The following is a 27,645-nucleotide window of genomic DNA, read 5'->3' as shown; positions in this document are numbered from 1 at the left end:
TGCAATCAAGCAGACGGAACATGGATTCATGAAGGGGAAATCATGTTTAACTAATTTACTGGAATTCTTTGAGGATATAACGAGCATGGTGGATAGAGGTGTACCGATGGATGTGGTGTATTTAGATTTCCAAAAGGCATTCGATAAGGTGCCACACAAAAGGATACTGCAGAAGATAAAGGTACGCGGAGTCAGAGGAAATGTATTAGCATGGATAGAGAATTGGCTGGCTAACAGAAAGCAGAGTCGGGATAAATGGGTCCTTTTCGGGTTGGAAATCGGTGGTTAGTGGTGTGCCACAGGGATCGGTGCTGGGACCACAACTGTTTACAATATACATAGATGATCTGGAAGAGGGGACAGAGTGTAGTGTAACAAAATTTGCAGATGACACAAAGATTAGTGGGAAAGCGGGTTGTGTAGAGGACACAGAGAGGCTGCAAAGAGATTTAGATAGGTTAAGCGAATGGGCTAAGGTTTGGCAGATGGAATACAATGTCGGAAAATGTGAGGTCATCCACCTTGGAAAAAAAAACAGTAAAAGGGAATATTATTTGAATGGGGAGAAATTACAACAAGCTGCGGTGCAGAGGGACCTGGGGGTCCTTGTGCATGAATCCCAAAAAGTTAGTTTGCAGGTGCAGCAGGTAATCAGGAAGGTGAATGGAATGTTGGCCTTCATTGCGAGAGGGATGGAGTACAAAAGCAGGGAGGTCCTGCTGCAACTGTATAGAGTATTGGTAAGGCCGCACCTGGAGTACTGCGTGCAGTTTTGGTCACCTTACTCTAGGAAAGATATACTAGTCTTGGAGGGGGTACAGAGACGATTCACGAGGCTGATTCCGGAGATGAGGGGGTTACCTTATTGAGTAGACTGGGTCTTTACTCGTTGGAGTTCAGAAGGATGAGGAGTGATCTTATAGAAACATTTAAAATAATGAAAGGGATAGACAAGATAGAGGCAGAGAGGTTGTTTCCACTGGTCGGGGAGACTAGAACTAGGGGGCACAGCCTCAAAATACGGGGGAGCCAATTTAAAACCGAGTTGAGAAGGAATTTCTTCTCCCAGAGGGTTGTGAATCTGTGGAATTCTCTGCCCAGGGAAGCAGTTGAGACTAGCTCATTGAATGTATTCAAATCACAGATAGATAGATTTTTAACCAATAAGGGAATTAAGAATTACGGGGAGCGGGCGGGTAAGTGGAGCTGAGTCCACGGCCAGATCAGCCATGAACTTTTTAAATGGCGGAGCAGGCTCGAGGGGCTAGATGGCCTACTCATGTTCCTAATTCTTATGTTCTTATGTTCTATGAAATCAGCCAGGGTTCCTGCTCCTGATCACTGCCCAGTGAGCCCTGGGTTGGAGAGAGGGGAAATCAGCCAGGGTTCCTGCTCCTGATCACTGCCCAGTGACCCCTGGGTTAGAGAGAGGGGAAATCAGCCAGGGTTCCTGCTCCTGATCACTGTCCAGTGACTTCTGGGTTAGAGAGAGAGGGGAAATCAGCCAGTGTTCCAGCTCCTGATCACTGTCCAGTGACTCCTGGGTTAGAGAGAGAGGGGAAATCAGCCAGGGTTCCTGCTCCTGATCAGTGCCCAGTGACCCCTGGATTAGAGAGAGGGGAAATCAGCCAGGGTTCCTGCTCCTGATCACTGTCCAGTGACTCCTGGGTTAGAAAGAGAGGGAAATCAGCCAGGGTTCCCGCTCCTGATCACTGTTCTGTGATCCTGGGTTAGAGAGAGAGGGGAAATCAGCCAGCGTTCCTGTTCCTGATCACTGTCCAGTGACTTCTGGGTTAGAGAGAGAGGGGAAATAAGCCAGTGTTCCAGCTCCTGATCACTGTCCAGTGATCCCTGGGTTAGAGAGAGAGGGGGAAATCAGCCAGGGTTCCTGCTCCTGATCACTGTCCAGTGATCCCTGGGTTAGAGAGAGAGGGGGAAATCAGCCTGGGTTCCTGCTCCTGATCACTGCCCAGTGACCCCTGGGTTAGAGAGAGGGGAAATCAGCCAGGGTTCCTGCTCCTGATCACTGTCCAGTGACTTCTGGGTTAGAGAGAGAGGGGAAATCAGCCAGTGTTCCAGCTCCTGATCACTGTCCAGTGACTCCTGGGTTAGAGAGGGGAAATCAGCCAGGGTTCCTGCTCCTGATCAGTGCCCAGTGTCCCCTGGATTAGAGAGAGGGGAAATCAGCCAGGGTTCCTGCTCCTGATCACTGTCCAGTGATCCCTGGGTTAGAGAGAGAGGGGGAAATCAGCCAGCGTTCCTGTTCCTGATCACTGCCCAGTGACCCCTGGGTTAGAGAGAGGGGAAGTCAGCCAGGGTTCCTGCTCCTGATCACTGCCCAGTGACCCCTGGGATAGAGAGAGAGGGGAAATCAGCCAGGGTTCCTGCTCCTGGTCACTGTCCTGTGATCCCTGCTGGCAAGTATATGTGTGAGTGTGTGGACAATATGTGAGGGTATGTTCGGGGACAGTGTAATCCCCTCCAGGTCAAACATTGCACTTACCCCTCCTCGGCTGACATGTCGAATGTCCGATTGGTAAGGTTTCCGAGGGCTACTGCTGCCTGAAGATTCAGATCCCAGGAAGAAACGGCACACTCGGGGAGAAAAGAGAAAAGTATCAAAATTTCTCTGCACTTCCCCTGATAAAGATGGCAGGTTCTCTCTCTGTCCCTCCTGTCAGTTGGATGGTTAATCTTCACTTTTATTTACTTCATCTAAGGACAACCGCTCCTGTTTTTGGCTAGTTTGCTCTTTTTCCCTCTTTACTGTGCACAGTTTGGTCTCTTTACCCAAGGAAGGATATACTTACCTTTGAGGGGCTGCAACAGAGGTTCACTGGATTGATTCCACAGATGAGAGGATGAGGAGAGACGGCGTAGAATGGGCCTATATTGAAACGTTGCTGTCAGAGTTGAGCCACTACATTGTTAGCTTCACGAAAATGGCATAAGAACATAAGAAATAGGAGCAGGAGTGGGCCATTTTGGCCCCTCGAGCCTGCTCCACCATTTAATACGATCATGGCCGATCTGATCATGGACTCAGCTCCACTTCCCCGCCCGCTCCCCATAACCCTTCACTCCCTTATCGCTCAGCCTCCACAGCTCTCTGAGGCAGAGAATTCCACAGATTTACAACCCTCTGAGTGAAGAAATTCCTCATCTCAGTTTTAAATGGGCGGCCCCTTATTCTAAGACTACGTCCCCGAGTTTTAGTTTCCCCTATGAGTGGATTTACCCTCTCTGTATCTACCTTGTCGAGCCCCCTCATTATCTTATGTTTCAATAAGATCACCTTCTGAACTCCAATGTGTATAGGCCCAACCTTTCTTATAAGTTAACCCCCTCTTCTCCGGAATCAACCGAGTGAACATTCTCTGAACAGCCTCCAATGCAAGTATATCCTTCCTTAAATACGGAGACCAAAACTGTACGCAGTACTCCAGGTGTGGCCTCACCAATACCCTGTACAGGTGTAGCAGGACTTCTCTGCTTTTATACTCTATCCCCCCGGCAATAAAGGCCAACATTCCATTTCCCTTCCTGATCACTTGCTGGACCTGCATACTAACTTTTTGTGTTTCATGCACAAGGACCCCCAGGTCCCTCTGTACTGCAGCACTTTGCAATTTTTCTCCATTTAAATTATAATTAGCTTTTCTATTTTTTCTGCCCAAGTGGATAACCTCACATTTTCCCACATTATACTCCATCTGCCAAATGTTTGCCCACTCACTTAGCCTGTCTATATCCCTTTGCAGATTTTTTGTGTCCTCCTCACAATTTGCTTTCCCGCCCATCTTTATATCATCAGTAAACTTGATTCCATTACACTCGGTCCCTTCATCCAAGTCATTAATATAAATTGTATGTAGTTGAGGCCCCAGCACCGATCCCCGCGGCACCCCACTAGTCACTGTTTGCCTGGCTCATTAATCAAGATGTGGATTTCTATAGTGCCATTCACGACCACCAGATGTCTCAAAGCGCTTTACAGCCAATGAAGTACTTTTGGAGTGTAGTCATTGTTGTAACATGGGCAACCCGGCAGCCAATTTGCGCACAGCAAGCTCCCACAAACAGCTATGTGATAATGACGAGATAATCTGTTTTTGTTGTGTTGATTGAGGGATAAATATTGTCCCTAGAACACTGGGGATAACTCTTCTTCAGTAAGGTTCCTCACACTCTGGGGATCCATGGGATCTTTTATGTCCACCTGCGAGGGCAGACGGGGCCTCGGTTTAATGTCTCATCTGAAAGACGGCCCCTCTGACAGTACAGTGCAGCGCTCCCTCTGTACTGCACTGGAGTTTCAGCCGAGATTTTTTGTGCTCAAGTCCCTGGAGTGGGACTTGAACCCACAACCTTCTGACTCAGAGTTGAGTCTGCTATACACGAGCCACAGCTGACCCTAGATCGGAACTAAACTCACCACAGAAAGTTAAGACACGATCTATTACAGCCAGAGTGATCTCCTGGACTAGTTTCAATCGCCCAGATGAGTCGGAGAGGAATTTTCCCAGATTTTTCCCCGCAATTGGTGTGGGTTTTTAACTGTTTTTTGGCTTCTCCCAGGAGATCGCATGGCTCCGGGTGGGGTGGAGTGTAAAATGTTCCGATACAAGGGGTGTCGCAGTTGTGTGGAGTGGACTGGTTGGGCCGGGTGCTCTTTACCTTTCCGCCATTGTTCATTGTTCATGGGTTTATATGTAACCTTCAGGGCTGCTGACCCAGGGCCGTGCGGCTCTTTGTCGGCCGGTGGGACACAATGGGCTGAAATGGCCTCCTTCTGCGCCGTAAATTTCTATGTCATTTCATTTTAACGATGTGATGAGTGTCACCCTCTCTGGCACTGAAAATGAACTATTACAAGCGTGGAGTCTCATTCCTTCAGGATTTAATTGTTGTTGGAGATTTTTAAAAATTACTTTTCCTTTCTCTCTTTCTTAATCCAATCTTTCTTTCCCTCTCTTTATTTCTCTATCTGGACCCGATTGTTTAAAGAGACACCAGTTTATTGCCCTGTAGAAGGCAGGCCATGCTGCTTCCATCTCACGGTGACAGCGACTTCCAGGGCACAATATCGTCGACATTAAACGGGCACGGTGAGTCGAACTAGCCATGGCCGCTGTTCGCTGGCCTGCCACAGGATGCTCTGAGGTGATATATTTTACATGACATTATTCACAATAACATTTCCAATTTCTTCAAGCAACATATTTATTTAACCACCATGTTCCATTCATGTTCTTACAGAGAATCGAGAGATGAATAAGCTCAGAAGCACTACACAAAACAAACGGTTTGAGAAGCACCAGCCTCTGATGCCTGCCACAAGCAAGAAAGCAGCTTCCTTCATTAAACCCAGAACGCGAGACACAAACACATGTAACTCATTTCTTAATCTAATTCTAAAACATCTTTAAATTTAACTTTCCCCACAATGGTTGCTTCCAGGGACACAGACATTCACTACTGCTCTTTATCACAGTGGTGCTCACAGGACGACCTGTGGGCGATGTCTCTGGCCTTCAGTCGACCTGTTGCTCTGCACATTTCTGGCCTCCATTCATGCTTTGTCTGGCTGGGGATGCTGGCACAGTTTGAACTCAGCTTTATTCCATCTCTCTAGACCGTGACCTTTTACAGGTTGGGGTTTCCAGTGTTTGGGGTTTCCAGTGTTTGGGGTTTCCAGTGTTGGGGTTTCCAGTGTTTGGGGTTTCCAGCGTTGGGGTTTCCAGTGTTTGGGGTTTCCAGTGTTGGGGTTTCCAGTGTTGGGGTTTCCAGTGTTGGGGTTTCCAGTGTTTGGGGTTTCCAGTGTTGGGGTTTCCAGTGTTTGGGGTTTCCAGATTTTGGGGTTTCCAGTGTTGGGGTTTCCAGTGTAGGGGTTTCCAGTGTTTGAGGTTTACCGTGTTGGGGTTTCCAGTGTTTGGGGTTTCCAGTGTTGGGGTTTCCAGTGTTTGGGGTTTCCAGTGTTGGGGTTTCCAGTGTTTGAGGTTTCCAGTGTTGGGGTTTCCAGTGTTGGGGTTTCCAGTATTTGGGGTTTCCAGTGTTTGGGGTTTCCAGTGTTTGGGGGTTCCAGTGTTCGTGGTTTCCAGTGTTGGGGTTTCCAGTGTTGGGTTTTCCAGTGTTTGGGGTTTCCAGTGTTTGGGGTTTCCAGTGTTGGGGTTTCCAGTGTTGGGTTTTCCAGTGTTTGGGGTTTCCCGTGTTTGGGGGTTCCAGTGTTTGTGGTTTCCAGTGTTTGGGGTTTCCAGTGTTGGGGTTTCCAGTGTTTGGAGTTTCCAGTGTTTTGGGTTTCCAGTGTTGGTGTTTCGAGTGTTTGGGGTTTCCAGTGTTGGAGTTTCCAGTGTTTGGGGGTTCCCGTGTTGGGGTTTCCAGTGTTTGGGGTTTCCAGTGTTGGGATTTCCAGTGTTTGGGGTTTCCCGTGTTGGGTTTTCCAGTGTTTGAGGTTTACCGTGTTGGGATTTCCAGTGTTTGGTGTTTCCAGTGTTGGGTTTTCCAGTGTTTGAGGTTTCCAGTGTTTGGGGTTTCCAGTGTTGGGGTTTCCAGTGTTTGGGGTTTCCAGTGTTGGGGTTTCCAGTGTTTGGGGTTTCCAGTGTTGGGGTTTCCAGTGTTTGGAGTTTCCAGTGTTTTGGGTTTCCAGTGTTAGTGTTTCCAGTGTTGGAGTTTCCAGTGTTTGGGGTTCCCGTGTTGGGATTTCCAGTGTTTGGGGTTTCCAGTGTTGGGGTTTCCAGTGTTGGGATTTCCAGTGTTTGGGGTTCCCGTGTTGGGATTTCCAGTGTTTGGGGTTTCCCGTGTTGGGATTTCCAGTGTTTGGGGTTTCCCGTGTTGGGGTTTCCAGTGTTTGGGGTTTCCAGTGTTGGGGTTCCAGTGTTGGGGGTTCCAGTGTTTGGGGTTTCCAGTGTTGGGGGTTCCAATGTTTGGGGTTTCCTGTGTTGGGGTTTCCAGTGTTGGGGCTTCCAGTGTTGGGGTTTCCAGTGTTGGGGTTTCCAGTGTTGGGGCTTCCAGTGTTGGGGTTTCCAGTGTTGGGGCTTCCAGTGTTGGGGTTTCCAGTGTTTGGGGTTTCCAGTGTTGGGGTTTCCAGTGTTGGGGTTTCCAGTGTTGGGGTTTCCAGTGTTTGGGGTTTCCTGTGTTGGAGTTTCCTGTGTTTGGGGTTTCCCGTGTTGGAGTTTCCTGTGTTTCTCTTCACCCTTTGGTGTCCGTATAACTGAGAAACCCACTTTACTCAGGCTGATGTTTTGATTAACATCGATGAATAGTTTTTGTGGGAGTGCTTGACCATCACCCGCACATATTGGAGCAAACTTGTGGGGGAGGTTCGCAGGCACAGACCCCCATCCCGTGAGTATGGGGGCAGCGTATTGCTGCGTTCCTGGGAGTGGTCTTTGCGGAAGACACTGCCTGGGATCGTAGACCTTGACAGAAACAAAGAGTGAACGTTCCTGTTTTGCTGCTCTGTATTAACTCTGTGGACAGACGAGTCAATCTGGTATCACTGTGGCTCCCTCTGTCAATAATTATCGGCAAATTAAGTATTGTGGAAAAGCAACGCTCAGGTGCAGCATCCAGCCCCTGTAACACCAATATGGTAATTGAATGATCAATGTGCCATTGGTTTGGATGCACATGTACTCCAGATATTATTACCCCGCCCTCATTCGCGGTACGACAAAGACACCAATAAAAGAGGCCAGTAATAGTGAGCAGAGTAATCCCGTGCAGAAAACAAAGGAACTGCAGGGGGCAGAGGGCTGGCACTAAACAAAGTAAGTAACATAAGGAAAGGTTCAATCCAGCTCCACAGAGCGGAAGTAACAACAGGCACCCAGAAATTGCTGACACCTTATCCGATTGGACGGGTGTGTCTGCTGTCGGTGTGATTTGAGTAATACCCATTGTTCAGCAGGGTGTGGGGAATCTCACCGGCCCCCCGCCCCTCTCACAGGCACTCAGTGACGCCCCACTCCCACACTGAGGGGGGGACGGACGGGCAGGGGGTGCTGTTGAACTGAACAAAGCCGAGTTTATTTATTACCTCCTTTTCCACCTCTGCTGAAGACACCATGCTTGCTGGGGCACCGGATTCTAGGGGCACAGGCCACACTCGGTATCTCAGCCGTCTCAACAACCTTGAAGGAGCCTGGAGGAGTAGGCTATTTGACCATGGAGGTATCACTGCCATTCGCTGCTCATATCTACATACAGTTACTAGCAGGGGTATCTGGGCATGGTACTGTACTGGTCCAGCAATCCAGAGCAATAATAATAATCCAGAGAATTTCAGTACTTTTCAATTTGAATTCAGTTTTTAAAGAATCTGGAAATAAAAATCTGGGCTCAGTAACAGGGACCATGAAGCTGTCAGATTGTGGTAAAAACCCAACTGGTTCACTGATGTCCCTTTAAGGGAGGGAAACCTGCTCCCTTACCCAGTCTGGGCCTATAGGTGACTCCAGACCCACACCAGTGTGGCTGACTCGTACTGCCCTCTGAGCTGACTGAGCGACACATTCGGTCGTATCAAACTAGAGATGGATAACCAATGCCGGTCTTGCCAGCAATGCACACACCCTGGGAATGAGTGAAAAGAAGCAGCCTGGAGCAGGAACCCTGACTGATTCCCCCCTCACTCCCCACCGCCCCACAACATTTTAGGGGGTATTAAACTATGGCAAGGGAGATCAGCCTGTCAGTACTGCAGGCTCACTGAGCAGGAAGGCCCCAGGCTCCAGTCCCATTCCATGCTGTGGGACAGCTGCAGGAGAGGGATGAGGGCCCCTGGGATTGGTAAGTGAAAATCCAGCCAGCGTTCCCACTCCTTGTTGCTATCCAGTGAATCTGGAAAGAGCGCAGATGTTGGGGAGAATATCCAGCTCGGCTGTGAAGCCCCACAAGGTCGAACATCCTGCTAATATCCGCTGTCTCAGCTCACACAGGAAGAATGGTCACTTGAGGTACTGAAGGGCAATGGAACTCATGTAGAACCCGTACCCCAGTGAGAGTCAGTGTGTGTGGACCCGTACCCCAGTGAGAGTCAGTGTGTGTGGGACCCGTACCCCAGTGAGAGTCAGTGTGTGTGGGACCTGTACCCCAGTGAGAGTCAGTGTGTGTGGGACCTGTACCCCAGTGAGAGTCAGTGTGTGTGGGACCCGTACCCCAGTGAGACTCAGTGTGTGTGGAACCCGTAGCCCAGTGAGAGTCAGTGTGTGTGGGACCCTTACCCCAGTAAGAGTCAGTGTGTGTGGGACTGTACCCCAGTGAGAGTCAGTGTGTGTGGAACCCGTACCCCAGTGAGAGTCAGTGTGTGTGGGACTGTACCCCAGTGAGAGTCAGTGTGTGTGGGACTGTACCCCAGTGAGAGTCAGTGTGTGTGGGACCCATACCCCAGTGAGACTCAGTGTGTGTGGGACCTGTACCCCAGTGAGAGTCAGTGTGTGTGGGACTGTACCCCAGTGAGAGTCAGTGTGTGTGGGACCCATACCCCAGTGAGAGCCAGTGTGTGTGGGACCCATACCCCAGTGAGAGTCAGTGTGTGTGGGACCCGTACCCCAGTGACAGTCAGTGTGTGTGGGACCCGTACCCCAGTGAGAGTCAGTGTGTGTGGGACCCGTACCCCAGTGAGAGTCAGTGTGTGTGGGACCTGTACCCCAGTGAGAGTCAGTTTGTGTAGAAAGCAGGAGGGAGGGCAGTGAAACGCAGCCATCTTACTGATGTTTCAGTTGCTGCACTCGCTGTTGAGGATTTCCGGTGGGGTTGTGGCCGTGAGCAGTTTGTCACAAGGACACAGCTTTGTTTGCAGCTGCGAACATTGACTGTTGAACGACTCACTGTGCGGTGACATCCCTCCTTTAGCCTGTCGGAATGCCCTCTGATCCCCCCGGCCCCTCACTCCCCCAGCACTCACATCAATCACCACGGTCCAGGTTACTTTCTTGTCTTTCACACACAATTAACGGGGTGGGGACTGAGTCTGATTACAGCCCATGTGGGCGCGCTTGCTTCTTCTGATCTGCCCTCGGCTCCTCTGGGTCCGTTTGACTCTTTAATTGTTTCCACACTGAATTTCAGGCAAACAAAAAATTGAACAAAGTTATTGATAAACACCGAGAGATGGATCACGAGCACAAAGTGATGGACAGATTTTTGAGCAATAAGGGAGTGAAGGATTATGGGAAGGGGCGGGGAAGTGGAGCTGAGCCCAAGATCAGAACAGCCATGATCTCATTGAATGGCAGAGCAGGCTCGAGGGGCCGAATGGCCGACTCCGGGGTGTTTTTTATGTTCTTATGCAAGTGCGACAGCCAGCATCGTCATGTTATAACCAGGAGCAGCGTGGAGGCCCCGATCTGCGGGAGAACACCAGCGGCAGGACGGGGCCATATAAGGAGCGGTGAGCAGCAGCCTGGGAGCAGCCAGGAGGCATGCCACCTCAGGGAACAACAAGATCGGTGATTGGAGTGTGGGCAGATACAGCAGGTCGGGGCGGAGGAGCGGCGAGAGACTGTGGAGTGCCGTGATCGGGGCCCAGGGGAGGTGTGAGTGCGGGGCCAGGGGCCCAGGGGCAGCACGGGCCCAGCCCACACTGTGATATGTGAGCGCACTAGGTCCGTGCAGCAGAGCAGGTCTCCAGTCGTCCTGGTTAACCCTCGCCCCTGGACCAAGACCTAGCTCTGTCAAGCCCCGTGTGGTGACTGGTGTACAACGGTCACCCCACGTTAAAACAATCCACCCACAGGCATCTTCCACCCTTCAACATGCAGTTCAGGATCCAGAATATTAGGTCCTTCATTGGAACACCTGTGAACTTATCCTTTTTTGGCGTGGAAGTAAGTCATCCTCGATACGAGGGGCCACTTATGATGATGGTTATAATCAGGAACACAGCATGCTATTAGATAATACTGCTACATCAGCTGGAGCTCTGGTCGTGGGCAGCCCGCTGAGAGATTGTTTGGGTGGAGTGGAGCATTAGACGGAACAATGGAGAATGTGAGTTGTAGAATTATAACAAGATACATGTAAGCAATTGAAAATTGTGATAAAATTATAAGGTTTCTGTTGTGTATGAAGAAAGAGTCAGACTGAACACTGTGAGCTCAAAGTAAAGTGTGACCTTAGTCTTTTATTGCAGGTCTCCAGAGTACCTCTCCAACCTGTGAAGCCTCCTTAAATACCTGTGCTCCCAAGGGATTATGGGATCCCTTGGGACTCCAGGGGATGAGCCCTCTGGTGGCTGTACAGAGTAAATACAAGTATACATATATAACACTACCCCCCCCACCCCCCACAAAGTCAATAGTGTAACTATTTACAATGTGAGTCGATCTGGGGCCCTTCTTGCCCTGGTTGATCGTCTCGGTGTGAAAGCTGGTGTTGTTGAATCATTTGTTGGGCCCTCGCTGGGCTGCTGTGCAGCTGGCCTTGCTGGGCTGCCTGGTGTGTTGGGCTCTGCTGGTCTGCTGTGGATGATGGGTTTTGCTCCGTGGTCAACCGTGGTGTTGGTTGCCACTGGTGTGTATGTTGGGGGATCCAAAAAGGTCGGGCCCAAGGTGGGTTGCTCAGGGTAGTCCGTGAATCTGAGTTTGATTTGGTTCAAATGTTTCCGGTGAATGAGTCCATTTGAAAGTTTGACCCGAAACACCCTGCTCCCCTCTTTGGCCACGACAGTGCCGGGAAGCCACTTGGGACCTTGTCCATAATTTAATACAAATACTGAATCATTGACTTCAATCTCGCGTGACACATTTGCACTATCATGGTATGCACTTTGTTGAAACCGCCTGCTCTCTGCCTGTTCGTGTAGATCAGGGTTGAACTAACGAGAGCCTTGTCTTAAGTGCACTTTTCATGAACAGTTCAGCAGGTGGGATCCCAGTGAGTGAGTGGGGTCTCGTGCGGTAGCTAAGCAGGACTCGGGATAGGTGAGCCTGCAGTGAGCCTTCAGTTACCCTCTTCAAGCCTTGCTTGATGGTTTGCACTGCTCTCTCTGCCTGACCATTGAACGCTGGTTTAAACGGGGCAGATGTGACATGTTTGAACCCGTTACGGGTCATGAATTCTTTGAACTCAGCACTGGTAAAACATGGCCCGTTGTCGCTCACCAGGACATCGGGTAGGCCGTGTGTGGCAAACATGGCCCGCAGGCTTTCAGTAGCGGCAGCGGACGTGCTAGCCGATATTATCTCACATTCAATCCACTTGGAGTACGCGTCTACAACCACAAGGAACATTTTACCCAAGAACGGGCCTGCATAGTCGACGTGTACCCTCGACCACGGTTTGGAGGGCCCAGACCATAAACTTAGCAGCACCTCCCTGGGTACATTGCTTAACTGTGAACATGTATTACATCTGTGAACACAGGACTCTAAGTCCACATTGATACCGGGCCACCACACATGGGATCTGGCTATCGCTTTCATCATTACGATGCCTGGGTGGGTACTGTGGAGGTCATTGATGAAGGTGTCTCTGCCCTTCTTGGGGACCACTATTCGATTGCCCCACAGAAGGCAGTCTGCCTGTATAGACATTTCATCTTTGCGCCGCTGGAACAGCTTTATCTCTTCCTACATTTCCACTGGGACACTGGACCAGCTCCCGTAAAGCACACAGCTTTTGACTAGAGATAATAAGGGGCCCTGACTTGTCCAGGTTTTGATCTGCCGGGCAGTGATGGGTGATTGCTCACTCTCAAATGCTTCCATAACCATGGCTAGATCTGCGGGCTGCGGTATTTCCACTCCCGTGGTGGGCAATGGCAGCCTACTGAGAGCATCGGCGCAGTTTTCTGTGCCTGGCCTGTGGCGGATGGCCTAGTTGTATGCGGACAACGTGAGCGCCCATCTCTGGATGCGGGCAGATGCGTTGGTATTTATCCCTTTACTCTCGGAGAACAGGGATATAAGTGGCTTATGGTCAATTTCCAATTTGAATTTTAGCCCAAACGGGTATTGATGCATTTTCTTTACCCCATAAACACACGCTAATCCTTTTTTTTCAATCATGCTGTACGCTCTTTCGGCCTTAGACAGACTCCTGGATGCATAAGCAACCGGTTACAGTTTCCCGAAATCATTAGCTTGTTGCAATACACATATGACGATGCATCACATGCTAGTACCAAACGCTTACATGGATCATACAACACAAGCAATTTGTTTGAGCATAACAATTTTCTCGCTTTTACAAAGGCATTTTCTTGGCTTTTGCCCCAAACCTATTCGTCCCCTTTTCGGAGTAAGACAGGCAGTGGTTCCAGCAGTGTGCTGAGACCTGGTAAGAAGTTACCAAAGTAGTTCAGGAGTCCCAGAAACGACCGCAGCTCCGTCACGTTCTGTGGCCTCGGTGTGTTATCGATTGCCTCCGTCTTCACGTTGGTGGGCCTGATGCCGTCCGCCGCAATCCTCCTTCCCAGGAACTCCACTTCAGGCACCAAGAAAATGCACTTTGAGTGTTTTAACTTGAGCCTCACGCAGTTGAGTCAACTAAGAACCTCCTCCAGGTTCTGCAGGTGCTCGACTGTGTTCCGACCTGTGACCAAGATGTCGTCCTGGAAGACCATGGTGTGCGGGACTGACTTCAGTAAACTTTCCATGTTTCTCTGGAATATCGCCGCCGCTGATCGGATTCCAAACAGGCATCTGTTATAAACAAAAAGACCTTTGTGCGTGTTGATGCAGGTGAGGGCCTTCGATGATTCCTCCAGTTCCTGCGTCATGTAGGCTGAAGTCAGATCCAGCTTCATGAACATCTTTCCTCCCACCAGCATTGCATAGAGGTCGTCGGCCTTTGGTAGCGGGTATTGGTCCTGCAGGGAGAAATGATTGATAGTTACTTTATAATCACCACAGATTCTGACGGTGCCGTCTCCCTTGAGGACTGGGACGATAGGACTGGCCCACTCGCTGAACTCGATCGGGGAAATGATGCCCTCTCTTTGCAGCCGGTCTAGCTCGATCTCTACCCTTTCTCTCATCATGTACGGTACTGCTCTCGCCTTGTGATGGATGGGTCGTGCCCCCAGAATTAGGTGGATCTGCACTTTTGCTCCTTGGAATTTCCCGATGCCTGGTTCGAACAGCGAAGGAAATTTGTTTAAGACCTGGGCACACGAAGTGTTGTCAGCGGGCGATAGCGCTCGGACACTGTCCCAGTTCCAGCGTATATTCCCCAGCCAGCTCCTGCCGAGCAGCGTGGGACCATCACCCGGTACCACCCAGAGTGGTAGCTTGTGCACCGCTCCATCGTAGGAGACCTTTACAGTAGCACTGCCCATTACAGGAATCAGTTCTTTCATGTAAGTTATTCGTTTTGTGCGAACTAGAGTAAAGACTGGCCTTGAGGCCTTGTTGCACCACAACCATTCGAAAGTCTTTTTGCCCATGATGGACCGGCCTGTGTCCAGCTCCATTGACACCGGGAGTCCATTTAGTTCAACATTCAGCATTATCGGGGGACAATTCATGGTGAATGTGTGCACCCCATGTACCTCTGCCTCCTCTATCTGAGGCTCTGGTTCGTCGTGATCCTCCGTGGATCTGTCCTCCTCTGCAACATGGTGGTTTGCAGGTTTAACAGGCTTTGCAGCTCGCCTGCACACTCGTTGGAGGTGTCCCATTTTGAATCGGCATGAATGGAAATGATGATCACCCCCCTTGCATTCATCACCCTTGATGGTGTACTCTGAGACATCTGCGGACGTGTAGTTGCAGTTATGTGTGACCTGCCCTGTACCTTACGATTCGAAAACAACATCACTTTGTTCACAGTACTTGTAGCAACACTTGTGTGCTGAGAAATTTGCTTTATATTGTCACTGGTGGCAATGAACACCTGGGCTATCGCTATGGCCTTCTTCAAGGTTGGGGTCTCTACAGTCAAAAGTTTGCGAACTATGGTTTTGTGGCCAATGCCAAGTACGAAAAAGTCTCTGAGCATGTGCTCCATATATCCTTCAAATTCACAATGTCCTGCAAGGCATCTTAGCTCGGCGACATAACTCGCCACTTCCTGGCTTGCAGACCTTTTGTAGGTGTAGAACCGGTACCTCGCCATCAGAACGCTTTCCTTCGGGTTCAAATGCTCTCGGACTAGTGTGCACAAATCATCGTACGATTTCTCCGTGGGTTTCGCTGGAGTGAGCAGATTCTTCATGAGGCCATACGTTGGTGCCCCACAGACGGTGAGGAGGATCGCTCTGCGTTTGGCAGCGTTCTCTTCCCCATCTAGCTCATTGGCCACGAAGTATTGGTCGAGTCGCTCCACAAAAGTTTCCCAATCATCTCCCTCCGAGAATTTCTCCAGGATTCCCACTGTTCTCTGCATCTTTGGGTTTGCTACCTGTATCTCGTCGCCAGTTGTAGTGTATGGAGAAAGAGTCAGACTGAACACTGTGAGCTCAAAGTAAAGTGTGACCTTAGTCTTTTATTGCAGGTCTCCAGAGTACTTCTCCAACCTGTGAAGCCTCTTTAAATATCTGTGCTCCCAAGGGATTATGGGATCCCTTGCGACTCCAGGGGATGAGCCCTCTGGTGGCTGTACAGAGTAAATACAAGTAAACATATATAACAGTTTCTATATACGATAGCTCACATTTATATAGCACCTTTAACTTAGTAAAAATTCACAAGGTGCTTCACAAGAGCGTAATCAGACAAAATTTGACTCCAAGCGACATATTAGGATAGAAGACCAAAAACTTCATCAAAGAGGTATGTTTTAAGCAGCACCTCTGACAGTGCAGCGCTCCCTCAGTACTGCCCCTGACAGTGCAGCGCTCCCCTCAGTATTGCCCCTCCGACAGTGCAGCACTCCCTCAGTACTGCCCCTCCGACAGTGCAGCACTCCTTCAGTACTGCCCCTCCAACAGTGCAGTGTTCCCTCAGTACTGCCCCTCCAACAGTGCAGTGTTCCCTCAGTACTGCCCCTCCAACAGTGCAGTGTTCCCTCAGTACTGCCCCTCCAACAGTGCAGCGCTCCCTCAGTACTGGCCCTCCGACAGTGCAGCACTCCCTCAGTACTGCCCCTCTGACAGTGCAGCACTCCCTCAGTACTGTCCCTCCAACAGTGCAGCACTCCCTCAGTACTGTCCCTCCAACAGTGCAGCGCTCCCTCAGTACTGGCCCTCCGACAGTGCAGCACTCCCTCAGTACTGTCCCTCCGACAGTGCAGAACTCCCTCAGTACTGCCCCTCCGGCAGTGCAGTGTTCCCTCAGTACTGCCCCTCCGGCAGTGCAGTGTTCCCTCAGTACTGCACTGGTGTGTCAGTCTAGATTTTGTGCTCGAGTCTTTGGGGGGGGCTTGAACCCACGACCTTCTGACTCACAGTGGAGAGTGACACCTATTGAGCCATGGCTGTCACTCGGCTAGGGAGGAGATATAATTAGCTGGGATCCCCATGCCTGAATTTGTCTTACCTTTAAATAGCGATGGATCCCTCACTCCCACTCTGCTTGTGAAAGCATGTGTTGTGGATGGTGGATCCTGGGCGGACTGGGAGGTTGATTCTGAGCTGCTGACACAGCTCCGTGTACAGAGAATCCCATGGAGCTCCAGAGATTCTCCCAGGCACGAGCTTCTATTAAACAAAGCAATGTAGGCAGTGAGTGCCTGTCTCAAAGATTAGAACAAAAATACTTTCGACAGCTTTCGTGCTATTTACTGGCCGCTCTGCTGCCTCGTGTCCTAACTCACACCCAGTCCCGCTCACCCATCACCCCCTGTGCTCACTGCCCCGTGTCCTAACTCACACCCAGTCCCGCTCACCCATCACCCCCTGTGCTCACTGCCCCGTGTCCTAACTCACACCCAGTCCCACTCACCCATCACCCCCTGTGCTCACTGACCCCGTGTCCTAACTCACACCGAGTCCCACTCACCCATCACCCCCTGTGCTCACTGCCGTGTCCTAACTCACACCCAGTCCCACTCACCCATCACCCTCTGTGCTCACTGACCCCGTGTCCTAACTCACACCCAGTCCCACTCACCCATCACCCCCTCTGCTCACTGCCCCGTGTCCTAACTCACACCCAGTCCCACTCACCCATCACCCCCTGTGCTCACTGCCCCGTGTCCTAACTCACACCCAGTCCCACTCACCCATCACCCCCTGTGCTCACTGCCCCCGTGTCCTAACTCACACCCAGTCCCACTCACCCATCACCCCCTGTGCTCACTGACCCCGTGTCCTAACTCACACCGAGTCCCACTCACCCATCACCCCCTGTGCTCACTGCCCCGTGTCCTAACTCACACCCAGTCCCACTCACCCATCACCCCCTGTGCTCACTGCCCCCGTGTCCTAACTCACACCCAGTCCCACTCACCCATCACCCCCTGTGCTCACTGACCCCGTGTCCTAACTCACACCGAGTCCCACTCACCCATCACCCTCTGTGCTCACTGACCCCGTGTCCTAACTCACACCCAGTCCCACTCACCCATCACCCCCTGTGCTCACTGACCCCGTGTCCTAACTCACACCGAGTCCCACTCACCCATCACCCTCTGTGCTCACTGACCCCGTGTCCTAACTCACACCCAGTCCCACTCACCCATCACCCCCTGTGCTCACTGACCCCGTGTCCTAACTCACACCCAGTCCCACTCACCCATCACCCTCTGTGCTCACTGACCCCGTGTCCTAACTCACACCCAGTCCTACTCACCCATCACCCCCTGTGCTCACTGACCCCGTGTCCTAACTCGCACCCAGTCCCGCTCACCCATCACCCCCTGTGCTCACTGCCCCGTGTCCTAACTCGCACCGAGTCCCACTCACCCATCACCCTCTGTGCTCACTGACCCCGTGTCCTAACTCACACCCAGTCCCGCTCACCCATCACCCCCTGTGCCCACTGCCCCGTGTCCTAACTCGCACCAAGTCCCACTCACCCATCACCCCCTGTGCTCACTGCCCCGTGTCCTAACTCACACCCAGTCCCACTCACCCATCACCCCCTGTGCTCACTGCCCCGTGTCCTAACTCACACCCAGTCCCACTCACCCATCACCCCCTGTGCTCACTGACCCCGTGTCCTAACTCGCACCGAGTCCCACTCACCCATCACCCCCTGTGCTCACTGACCCGTGTCCTAACTCGCACCGAATCCCACTCACCCTTCACCCCCTGTGCTCACTGACCCCGTGTCCTAACTCACACCCAGTCCCACTCACCCATCACCCCCTGTGCTCACTGACCCCGTGTCCTAACTCGCACCGAGTCCCACTCACCCATCACCCCCTGTGCTCACTGCCCCCGTGTCCTAACTCACACCTAGTCCCACTCACCCATCACCCCCTGTGCTCACTGCCCCCGTGTCCTAACTCGCACCAAGTCCCGCTCACCCATCACCCCCTGTGCTCACTGCCCCGTGTCCTAACTCGCACCGAGTCCCACTCACCCATCACCCGCTGTGCTCACTGCCCCCCTGTCCTAACGCACACCAAGTCCCGCTCACCCATCACCCCCTGTGCTCACTGCCCCGTGTCCTAACTCACACCAAGTCCCGCTCACCCATCACCCCCTGTGCTCACTGACCCCGTGTCCTAACTCACACCAAGTCCCGCTCACCCATCACCCCCTGTGCTCACTGACCCCGTGTCCTAACTCGCACCGAGTCCCACTCACCCATCACCCCCTGTGCTCACTGCCCCGTGTCCTAACTCGCACCGAGTCCCACTCACCCATCACCCCCTGTGCTCACTGACCCTGTGTCCTAACTCACACCCAGTCGCACTCACCCATCACCCACTGTGCTCACTGCCCCGTGTCCTAACTCGCACTGAGTCCCACTCACCTATCACCCCATGTGCTCACTGCCCCGTGTCCTAACTCGCACCGAGTCCCACTCACCCATCACCCACTGTGCTCACTGCCCCGTGTCCTAACTCGCACCGATTCCCGCTCACCCATCATCCTCTGTGCTCACTGACCCCGTGTCCTAACTCACACCCAGTCCCGCTCACCCATCACCCACTGTGCTCACTGCCCCGTGTCCTAACTCACACCCAGTCCCACTCACCCATCACCCCCTGTGCTCCCGGTCCGGCAACACCTCGATTTCAAAATTCCCATCCTTGTTTTGAAGTACCTCCATGGCCTCGCCCCTCCCTATCTCTGTAATCCCCTACACCCTCCCTATCTCTGTAACCTCCTCCAGCCCCTACACCCCTCCCTATCTCTGTCACCCCCTCCAGCCCCACAATCCCCCCGAGATCTCTGCGCTCCTCTAATCCTCGCACATGCCCGACTTTTATCGTTCCATCATCAGTGGCCGTGCCTTCAGCTGCCTGGGCCACAAGCTCTGGAATTCCCTCCCTAAGCCTCTCCACCTCTCTCTCCTCCTTTAAGATGCTCCTTAAAACTTACCTCTTCCTGCCCTAATGTCTGCTTATGTGGCACGGTGTCACATTCTCACTGATTTACGCCCCTGTGAAGCGCCTTGCGACATTTTGCTGCGTTAAAGGAGCTGTATTAATACAAGTTGTTGCTGCTCTGATGGCTCGGGAACTATATGCACTGCCTGACGTGGGATAGAGTCGCATGGATCTGAAAGATGCTGGCTTCAATTCAACGTCCGTGCTGTTAGACGGCCTCCGATCGGTACATAGGTAGTGGCACTATATCGGGCTCAGTGCCCGGGATCAGGGAGAGAACATCAGTCAGGCGTCTGACTCCTGATCACTATCCGGCAGCTATGATGGACACTGCAGGTGTGTGGATGTCCAGGACAGGATCTCTTGTTATAAAATAACAAATTGAGATTGAGATTTTGCATTTGGTTTTCCAAACTTACGTCTCACTTTTTGAACTGCGCGCCAGATGAGATAAGCTGTGACAGTGAACTTGCACAATTCGATGAAATCCATGACACAGTGGCTCAGTGGGATCATTACTCTCGCCTCTGAGTCAAAAGGCCATGGGTTCAAGCCCCATTCCTGAGACTCAAGCACATAATCCAGACCGACACTCCCAGTGCAGTACTGAGGGAGTGCCACACTGTCTACTCCATTAAAACCCATCATAATATTGAACGCCTCGATCAAATCTTCCCATAACCTTCTCTGCTCTGAGGGTAACAACCCCCGATTGTTCCCAGAGAAAGAAAGAAGACTTGCATTTATATAGTGCCTTTCATAACCACCATACATCTCAAAGCGCTTTACAGTTAATAAAGTACTTTTGGAGTGTAGTCCCTGTTGTAATATGGGAAACGCGGCAGCCAATTTGCGCACAGCAAGCTCCCACAAACAGCAATATGATAATGACCAGATCATGTTTTGTTATGTTGATTGAGGGATAAATATTGGCCAGGACAACGGGGATAACTCCCCTGCTCTTCTTCGAAATAGTGCCGTAGAATCTTTTATGTCCACCTGAGAGGGCAGACGGGGCCTCGGTTTAACGTCTCATCCGAAAGAAGGTACATCCAACAGTGCGGCACTCCCTCAGTACTGCCCCGTCCACAGTGCGGCTTTCCCTCAGCACTGCCCCTCCGACAGTGCAGCACTCCCTCAGTACTGCCCCTCCGACAGTGCGGCACTCCCTCAGCACTGCCCCTCCGACAGTGCAGCACTCCCTCAGTACTGCCCCTCCGACAGTGCAGCACTCCCTCAGTACTGCCCCTCCGACAGTGCGGCACTCCCTCAGCACTGCCCCTCCGACAGTGCGGCACTCCCTCAGTACTGCCCCTCCGACAGTGCGGCACTCCCTCAGTACTGCCCCTCCGACAGTGCAGCACTCCCTCAGTACTGCCCCTCCGACAGTGCGGTACTCCCTCAGTACTGCCCCTCCGACAGTGCGGCGCTCCCTCAGTACTGCCCCTCCCACAGTGCGGCACTCCCTCAGTACTGCCCCTCCCACAGTGCGGCACTCCCTCAGTACTGCCCCTCCCACAGTGCGGCGCTCCCTCAGTACTGCCCAAGGCGTGCCTCAACTCATTGTTGCACGCGTTTTACGCCTGAAAATGGGGCCCTGTACCTAGTTTCGTGTCCCCCTAGTCTCATAACTTCGAGCCTAATTCAGAACTGGGACAGCCCCATCCTGTAGCAACAGCCGCGGTCTTTATCTGTGACACTGTGTGGTTACCTGGCCGCTTCCTGCTTTCCTCTGTGAATATCGGGCTGGGCGTTTGCAGAGTAGCTTTTCAGGGCTCAGAATAATGTATGGCTCAATGTTCAATCCGGGATCAATGCACGAAGACAGATGCATCCTGTTGCAAAAGTGTAGCAAAATACAGATTATTGACCAGTTGATAAGGCTGTTCAAAAAAGACGTATGGCACTTTGGGCTTTATAGAGTACAAAAGCCAGGAAGTTAAACCTCTCCGCCTCTCTCGCTCTTTAAAACCTGCCTCTTTGACCAAGCCTTTGGTCACCTGTCCTAGTATCTTCTTATGTGGCTCGAGGTCAAATTTTGTCTGATAACGCTCCTGTGAAGCACCTTGGGATGTTTAACTACGTCATGTGGGCTATATAAATGCAAGCTGTTGTAATTATGCGAAACCTTTTATAAAACCCTGGTTAGGCAACAGCTGGAGTATTGTGGACGATGGAGAAGAGGCGTTGGAGGAGGATGGTGAGGTCAACTGTGTCAAAGGTCACAGACAGGTCGAGAAAGAATAGTTTACCAAGGTCACAGTAACTTTGATAAGGGCTGTTCAGTGCTGTGGCAGGGGCGGAAACCTGATTGGAGGGGTTCGAACATGGAATTGTGGGAAAGGTGGCACGGATTTGGGAGGTAACGACACATTCAAGGATTTTGGAGAGGGAACTGAGTGGAAGATGGATGGTAGTTTGCAAGGAGAGAAGGGTCAAGGGTTGAGTTTTTTGAGGAGGGGTGATGAAGATTTGAAGGGGTGGGGGCCAGTACCTGAGGAGAGACCGTTAACAATATCAGCCAACATAGGGGACAGGAAGGGAAACTGAGAGAGTGTTATAACAGATCCTTATAACTGAGAGTGGGATGTAACAGAGAGAATGAATCATAGAAACTTACAGCACAGAAGTCGTGCCTGTGCTGGCTCTTTGTGAGAGCAGTGGTGCTCAGTCCCACATCACCGCTTTTTGTCTGTAATCCTGTCAGTTCCTCATCCTCAAGTACCTCTCCAACTCCCTTTGAAAATGATCAATGGAATCAGCTTTCACCGCCTTTTCAAGGCAGAGCGTTCCAGATCCCGACAATCTCTGAGTGAAGAAAGTTCTCCTGATCTCCCCTCCAGATCTTTTGGCAATGATTTTAAACCTAGGACCTCTGGTTATTGACCCAGTCGCCAGAGGGAATAGTTGCTAATACGGAGACCCTTCTAATGAGGGTGGATGTAAGAGAGATGTTATTGATGCACTTTAATGCCACATTCTCATCATCTGCTGCTGAAGCCCTCATTCATGCCTTTGTTAATTCTAGACCGACTATTCCAACACACTCCTGGCTGGCCTCCCACATTCTACCCTACGCAAACTAGAGGTGATCCAAAACTCGGCTGCCCTGTGTCCTAACTTGCACCAAGTCCGGCTCACACATCAACCCTGTGCTCACTGACCTACATTGGCTCCCAGTTAAGCAATGCCTCGATTATCAAAATTCTCATCCTTGTTTTCAAATCCCTCCCTGGCCTCGTCTCCCTATCTCTGCAATCTCTTTTGGCCTCACAACTCCAATGAGATGTCTGCACTCCTCTAATTCTGCCCTCCTGACCATCCCTGATTATAATCGCTCCACCATCGGTGGCCGTGCCTTCTGTTGCCTGGGCCCCAAGCTCTGGAACTCCCTCCCTAAACCTCTCCACCTCTCTATCCTCCTTCAAGACATTTCTTAAAACCTACCTCTTTGATCAAGTTTTTGGTCACCTGCTCTCATTTCTCCTTATGCGGCTTGGTGTAAAATCTTTTGTCTCATAATACTCCTGTGAAGCGCCTTGGGACATTTCACTATTTTAAAGGCGCTATATAAATACATGTTGTTGTAACAATAGCTGGCTAAACGTCTGTTTATTTCAATGCTATTCCTGACCCCCAGCCGAGATTTGAGCTGAGGTTCAGAGCTGGCTTTTTTTGTGCTCGAATCCCCCATTGTGACGACTGAATTTTCCCGAATGCTGCCCGACAGATTCAGTTCTGCGCTGTGTCTGCACGGTGCTGAGAAATGATTTTGTGCATCATGTGTGGAGAGGGAGAATCAGAAAGCAAGGTGCAGTACTGAGTTAGTTAGTGAGGCATTTAATAAAGTGTCATATGAGAGACTTGTTGCAAAAGTTAAATAAACATGGGAATGTAGTCACGTGGATGGCGGGATGGCTAGGCACAGAAAGCATAAAGACATGCATTTCTATAGTGCCTTTCACGTCCTCAGGATGTCCTAAAGGACTTCACAGCCAATGAAGTACTTTTGAAGTGTAGTCACGGTCGTAAAGTAGGGATACATGAATGTTTTTTTTTGATTGGTGGATAAGAGTATCAAGGGATTTGGATCAAAGGCGGATAAATGGGGTTGAGGTGCAGATCAGCCATGTCTGGATTGAATGCCGGAGCTGGCTCGAGGGGTCTCCTCCTGTTCCAATGTACCCAACACAGGCATGGTGATGCCGTCCATGAATTAAATGAAAGCAGAAAGGAACAGGCTGTATTAGGTTGGGGGCGCGTAAGATTCCAAACCTGGACATTTTGGAATTCGGTGATGAGTTATGTCATAAGAACATAAGAATTAGGAGCAGGAGTCCACCATTCAATTAGATCATGGCTGATCTTCTACCTCAACTCCACTTTCCTGCACTATCCTCATATCCCTTGATTCACTTAATATCCAAAAATCTATCAATCTCTGTCTTGAATATACTCAAAGACTGAGCCTCCACAGCCCTCTGGGGTAGAGAATTCCAAAAATTCACCACTCTGAGTGAAGAAGTTTCTCCTCATCTCAGTCCCAAATGGCTGACCCCTTATCCTGAGACTGTGACCCCTGGTTCTAGACTCCCCAGCCCGGGGGGAACACCATCCCTGTATCTACCCTGTCAAGCCCTGTAAGAATTTTGTACGTTTCAATGAGATCACCTCTCATTCTTCTAAACTCTAGAGAATATCGACCAAGTCTACTCAATCTCTCCTCATAGGACAATCCCCCCATCCCAGGAATCAGTCTGGTGAACCTTCGTTGCTCTCCCTCTATGGCAAGTATATCCTTCCGTAGGCAAGGAGACCAAAACTGTGCTCAATACTCCAGGTGTGGTCTCACCAGGGTCCGATATAATTGCAGTAAGACGTCTTTACTCTTATACTCAAATCCTCTTGTAATAAAGGCCAACATACCATTTGCTTTCTTAATTGCTTGCTGTACCTGCATGTTAACTTTCAGTGATTTGTGTACAAGGACACCCAGGTCCCTCTGAACACCAACATTCCCATAACTCTCAGCATCATGCGGTTGCGAGATGTGAAGTGATGACAGGACAGGAAGCGATCGATAGGCAAGAAGCTCTGGGATTACCTGGAGCATCCAAGATTATTGGGACTCGTGCTCATGGACATGCATATTTCTGCAGGTATGCAATTACTTGGACAGGTGTGTGTTTGTGCACATGTGTGAAGGTGTGTGCATGTGTACATAAATTTTGACATTTGAACACGTATGTATGCATATCAAAAGAAATAAGGAAAGAACTTGTATTTATATTGCACCATTCACTATGTTGTGACGCAGGAAAAGCAGCAGCAAATTTGCGCACAGCAAGATCCCACAAACAGCAATGTGATAATGAGCAGATAACCGGATTTAGTGATTAGGTTTGAGGAATAAATATTGACCTCAGGAGTACTCGCCTACTCTTCATCGAAATAGCGCCATGGGATCTTTTACATCCACCTGAGAGAGCAGACGAGACCTCAGTTTAATGTCTCATCCGAAAGACGGCACCAACAGTGCAGTGCTCCCTCAGTACTGCCCCTCCGACAGTGCGGCACTCCCTCAGTACTGCCCCTCCGACAGTGCGGCACTCCCTCAGTACTGCCCCTCCGACAGTGCGGCACTCCTTCAGTACTGCCCCTCCGACAGTGCAGCGCTCCCTCAGTACTGCCCCTCCGACAGTGCGGCACTCCCTCAGTACTGCCCCTCCGACAGTGCGGCACTCCCTCAGTACTGCCCCTCCGACAGTACGGCACTCCCTCAGTACTGCCCCTCCGACAGTGCGGCACTCCCTCAGTACTGCCCCTCCGACAGTGCGGCACTCCCTCAGTACTGCCCCTCCGACAGTGCGGCACTCCCTCAGTACTGCCCCTCCGACAGTGCGGCGCTCCCTCAGTACTGCCCCTCCGACAGTGCGGCGCTCCCTCAGTACTGCCCCTCCGACAGTGCGGCGCTCCCTCAGTACTGCCCCTCCGACAGTGCAACACTCCCTCAGTACTGCCCCTCCGACAGTGCAGTGCTCCCTCAGTACTGCCCCTCCGACAGTGCGGCGCTCCCTCAGTACGGCCCCTCCGACAGTGCAGTGCTCCCTCAGTACGGCTCCTCCGACAGTGCAGTGCTCCCTCAGTACGGCCCCTCCGACAGTGCACCCTCAGTACTGCCCCTCCGACAGTGCAGTGCTCCCTCAGTACTGCCCCTCCGACAATGCAGTGCTCCCTCAGTACTGTCCCTCCGACAGTGCAGTGCTCCCTCAGTACTGCCCCTCCGACAGTGCGGCGCTCCCTCAGTACTGCACCTCCGACAGTGCGGCGCTCCCTCAGTACTGCCCCTGCGACAGTGCAGCACTCTCTCAGTACGGCCCCTGCGACAGCGCAGCACTCCCTCATTACTGCCTCTCCGACAGTGCGGCGCTCCCTCAGTACTGCCCCTCCGACAGTGCGGCGCTCCCTCAGTACTGCCTCTCCGACAGTGCGGCGCTCCCTCAGTACTGCCCCTCCGACAGTGCGGCGCTCCCTCAGTACTGCCCCTGCGACAGTACAGTGCTCCCTCAGTACTGCCCCTGCGACAGTGCGGCACTCCCTCAGTACTGCCCCTGCGACAGTACAGTGCTCCCTCAGTACTGCCCCTGCGACAGTGCGGCACTCCCTCAGTACTGCCCCTGTGACAGTGCAGCACTCCCTCAGTACTGCCCCTGCGACAGTGCAGTGCTCCCTCAGTACTGCCTCTCCGACAGTGCGGCGCTCCCTCAGTACTGCCCCTCCGACAGTGCGGCGCTCCCTCAGTACTGCCCCTGCGACAGTGCAGCACTCCCTCAGTACTGCCCCTGCGACAGTACAGCGCTCCCTCAGTACTGCCCCTGCGACAGTGCGGCACTCCCTCAGTACTGCCCCTCCAACAGTGCGGCACTCCCTCAGTACTGCCCCTCCGACAGTGCAGCACTCCCTCAGTACCGCCCCTCCGACAGTGCGGCACTCCCTCAGTACTGCCCCTGTGACAGTGCAGCACTCCCTCAGTACTGCCCCTCCAACAGTGCGGCACTCCCTCAGTACTGCCCCTCCGACAGTGCAGCACTCCCTCAGTACCGCCCCTCCGACAGTGCGGCGCTCCCTCAGTATTGCCCCTGCGACAGTGCGGCACTCCCTCAGTACTGCCCCTCCGACAGTGCGGCACTCCCTCAGTACTGCCCCTCCGACAGTGCGGCACTCCCTCAGTACTGCCCCTCCGACAGTGCGCCACTCCCTCAGTACTGCAGTGGAGTGTCAGCCTGAATTGTGTGCTCAAATCCTGGAGGGAACCTTGAACTCATGACCTTCTGACACAGAAACAAGAGTACCCACTGTGTCACACCTAATTGTAAAAAGGCTTGAAAGTGTGGCTAGTCCCCGGGGGTGGGTGGGAGTCTGAGACCTGACCCACGGACTCCTGACTGCATCCATCTGCCGAGACATGCACACACCGGCGCCCCCTGGCTGCAGTGGGCACCATCTACAAGATGCACTGCAGCAACTCGCCAAGGCTTTTTCAGCAACACCTCCCAAACCCGCGACCTCTACCCCCTAGAAGGACAAGGGCAGCAGGTGCATGGGAACACCACCACCTCCACGTTCCCCTCCGAGTCACACACCATCCTGACTTGGAAATATATCGGTTGTTCCTTCATTGTCGATGGTTCAAAATTCTAGGTCTCCCTCCCTAACAGCACTGTGGGAGCATCTTAACCACACGGACTGCAGTGGTTCAAGAAGGCGGCTCACCACCACCTTCTCAAGGGCAATAAATGGCCTTGCCAGCGATGCCCACATCCCCAGAATGAATATAACATTTTGAAAAAAGCACACCTGCACACAGCAGCTGGATGCTCCCGGTTTTCTGCAATCCACTTATTCCATCGAAAATGTCATTTTCTGGCCCTGCACCTTGCCTGTTGGGTGCTGGTAGGTTGCTGTGTGTGTGGGCGGACGTCACTACAAGCCAGCAATGCAAATATTGCGCCATGGGGACAAAGACATGGAACAGAAAGATGGGCAGGCACCCTGCAGCACAACTACACGGCAAACATTCACCTCCACTGACGCACCGGAAAAGCACCTCGTGGGGGCCGCTGTGGCCCATTAGTTCCACCTTATTTATATCACAGCTTCACTGCCAGAGTCACGACCACCGTCAGTAATACAGCTTAACATAAATACAGCGAATGACGTGACGTGGGCGTCCTGTCTATTTATACAGGCGAGACTGCG

The 27,645-nt window shown here is 51.8% G+C and overlaps 1 protein-coding gene across 8 annotated transcripts in view; it reads right to left on the bottom strand.

Annotated features, from left to right (window-relative positions):
• Positions 1–2,525: 2,525 nt before the first annotated feature.
• The window catches only part of ppp1r26 (protein phosphatase 1, regulatory subunit 26), a 42,399-nt gene continuing 17,279 nt past the window's right edge, over positions 2,526–27,645 (bottom strand). For 3 of the 8 annotated variants that reach the window (XM_070863627.1, XM_070863626.1, XM_070863625.1), the window contains exons 3-5: positions 21,098–21,221; positions 16,422–16,582; positions 7,365–10,060 (exon numbers count right to left, since the gene is read on the bottom strand). In XM_070863627.1, coding sequence (XP_070719728.1) covers positions 16,424–16,582; positions 21,098–21,221 — 283 coding nt within the window. In that variant the 3' untranslated portion in view covers positions 7,365–10,060; positions 16,422–16,423. Of the gene's footprint in view, positions 2,596–7,364; positions 10,061–16,421; positions 16,583–21,097; positions 21,222–24,807; positions 24,866–27,645 lie in introns of those variants that run through there. The other 5 variants (XR_011588138.1, XR_011588137.1, XM_070863629.1 and 2 more) reach the window with 5 other exon arrangements.

This window comes from Pristiophorus japonicus, chromosome 20 (genome assembly GCF_044704955.1).
Source record: "Pristiophorus japonicus isolate sPriJap1 chromosome 20, sPriJap1.hap1, whole genome shotgun sequence".
Lineage (NCBI taxonomy): Eukaryota > Metazoa > Chordata > Chondrichthyes > Pristiophoridae > Pristiophorus > Pristiophorus japonicus.
The sequence above is the reverse complement of the archived record's forward strand: the minus strand, read 5'-3'. Positions and strand labels throughout refer to the sequence as shown.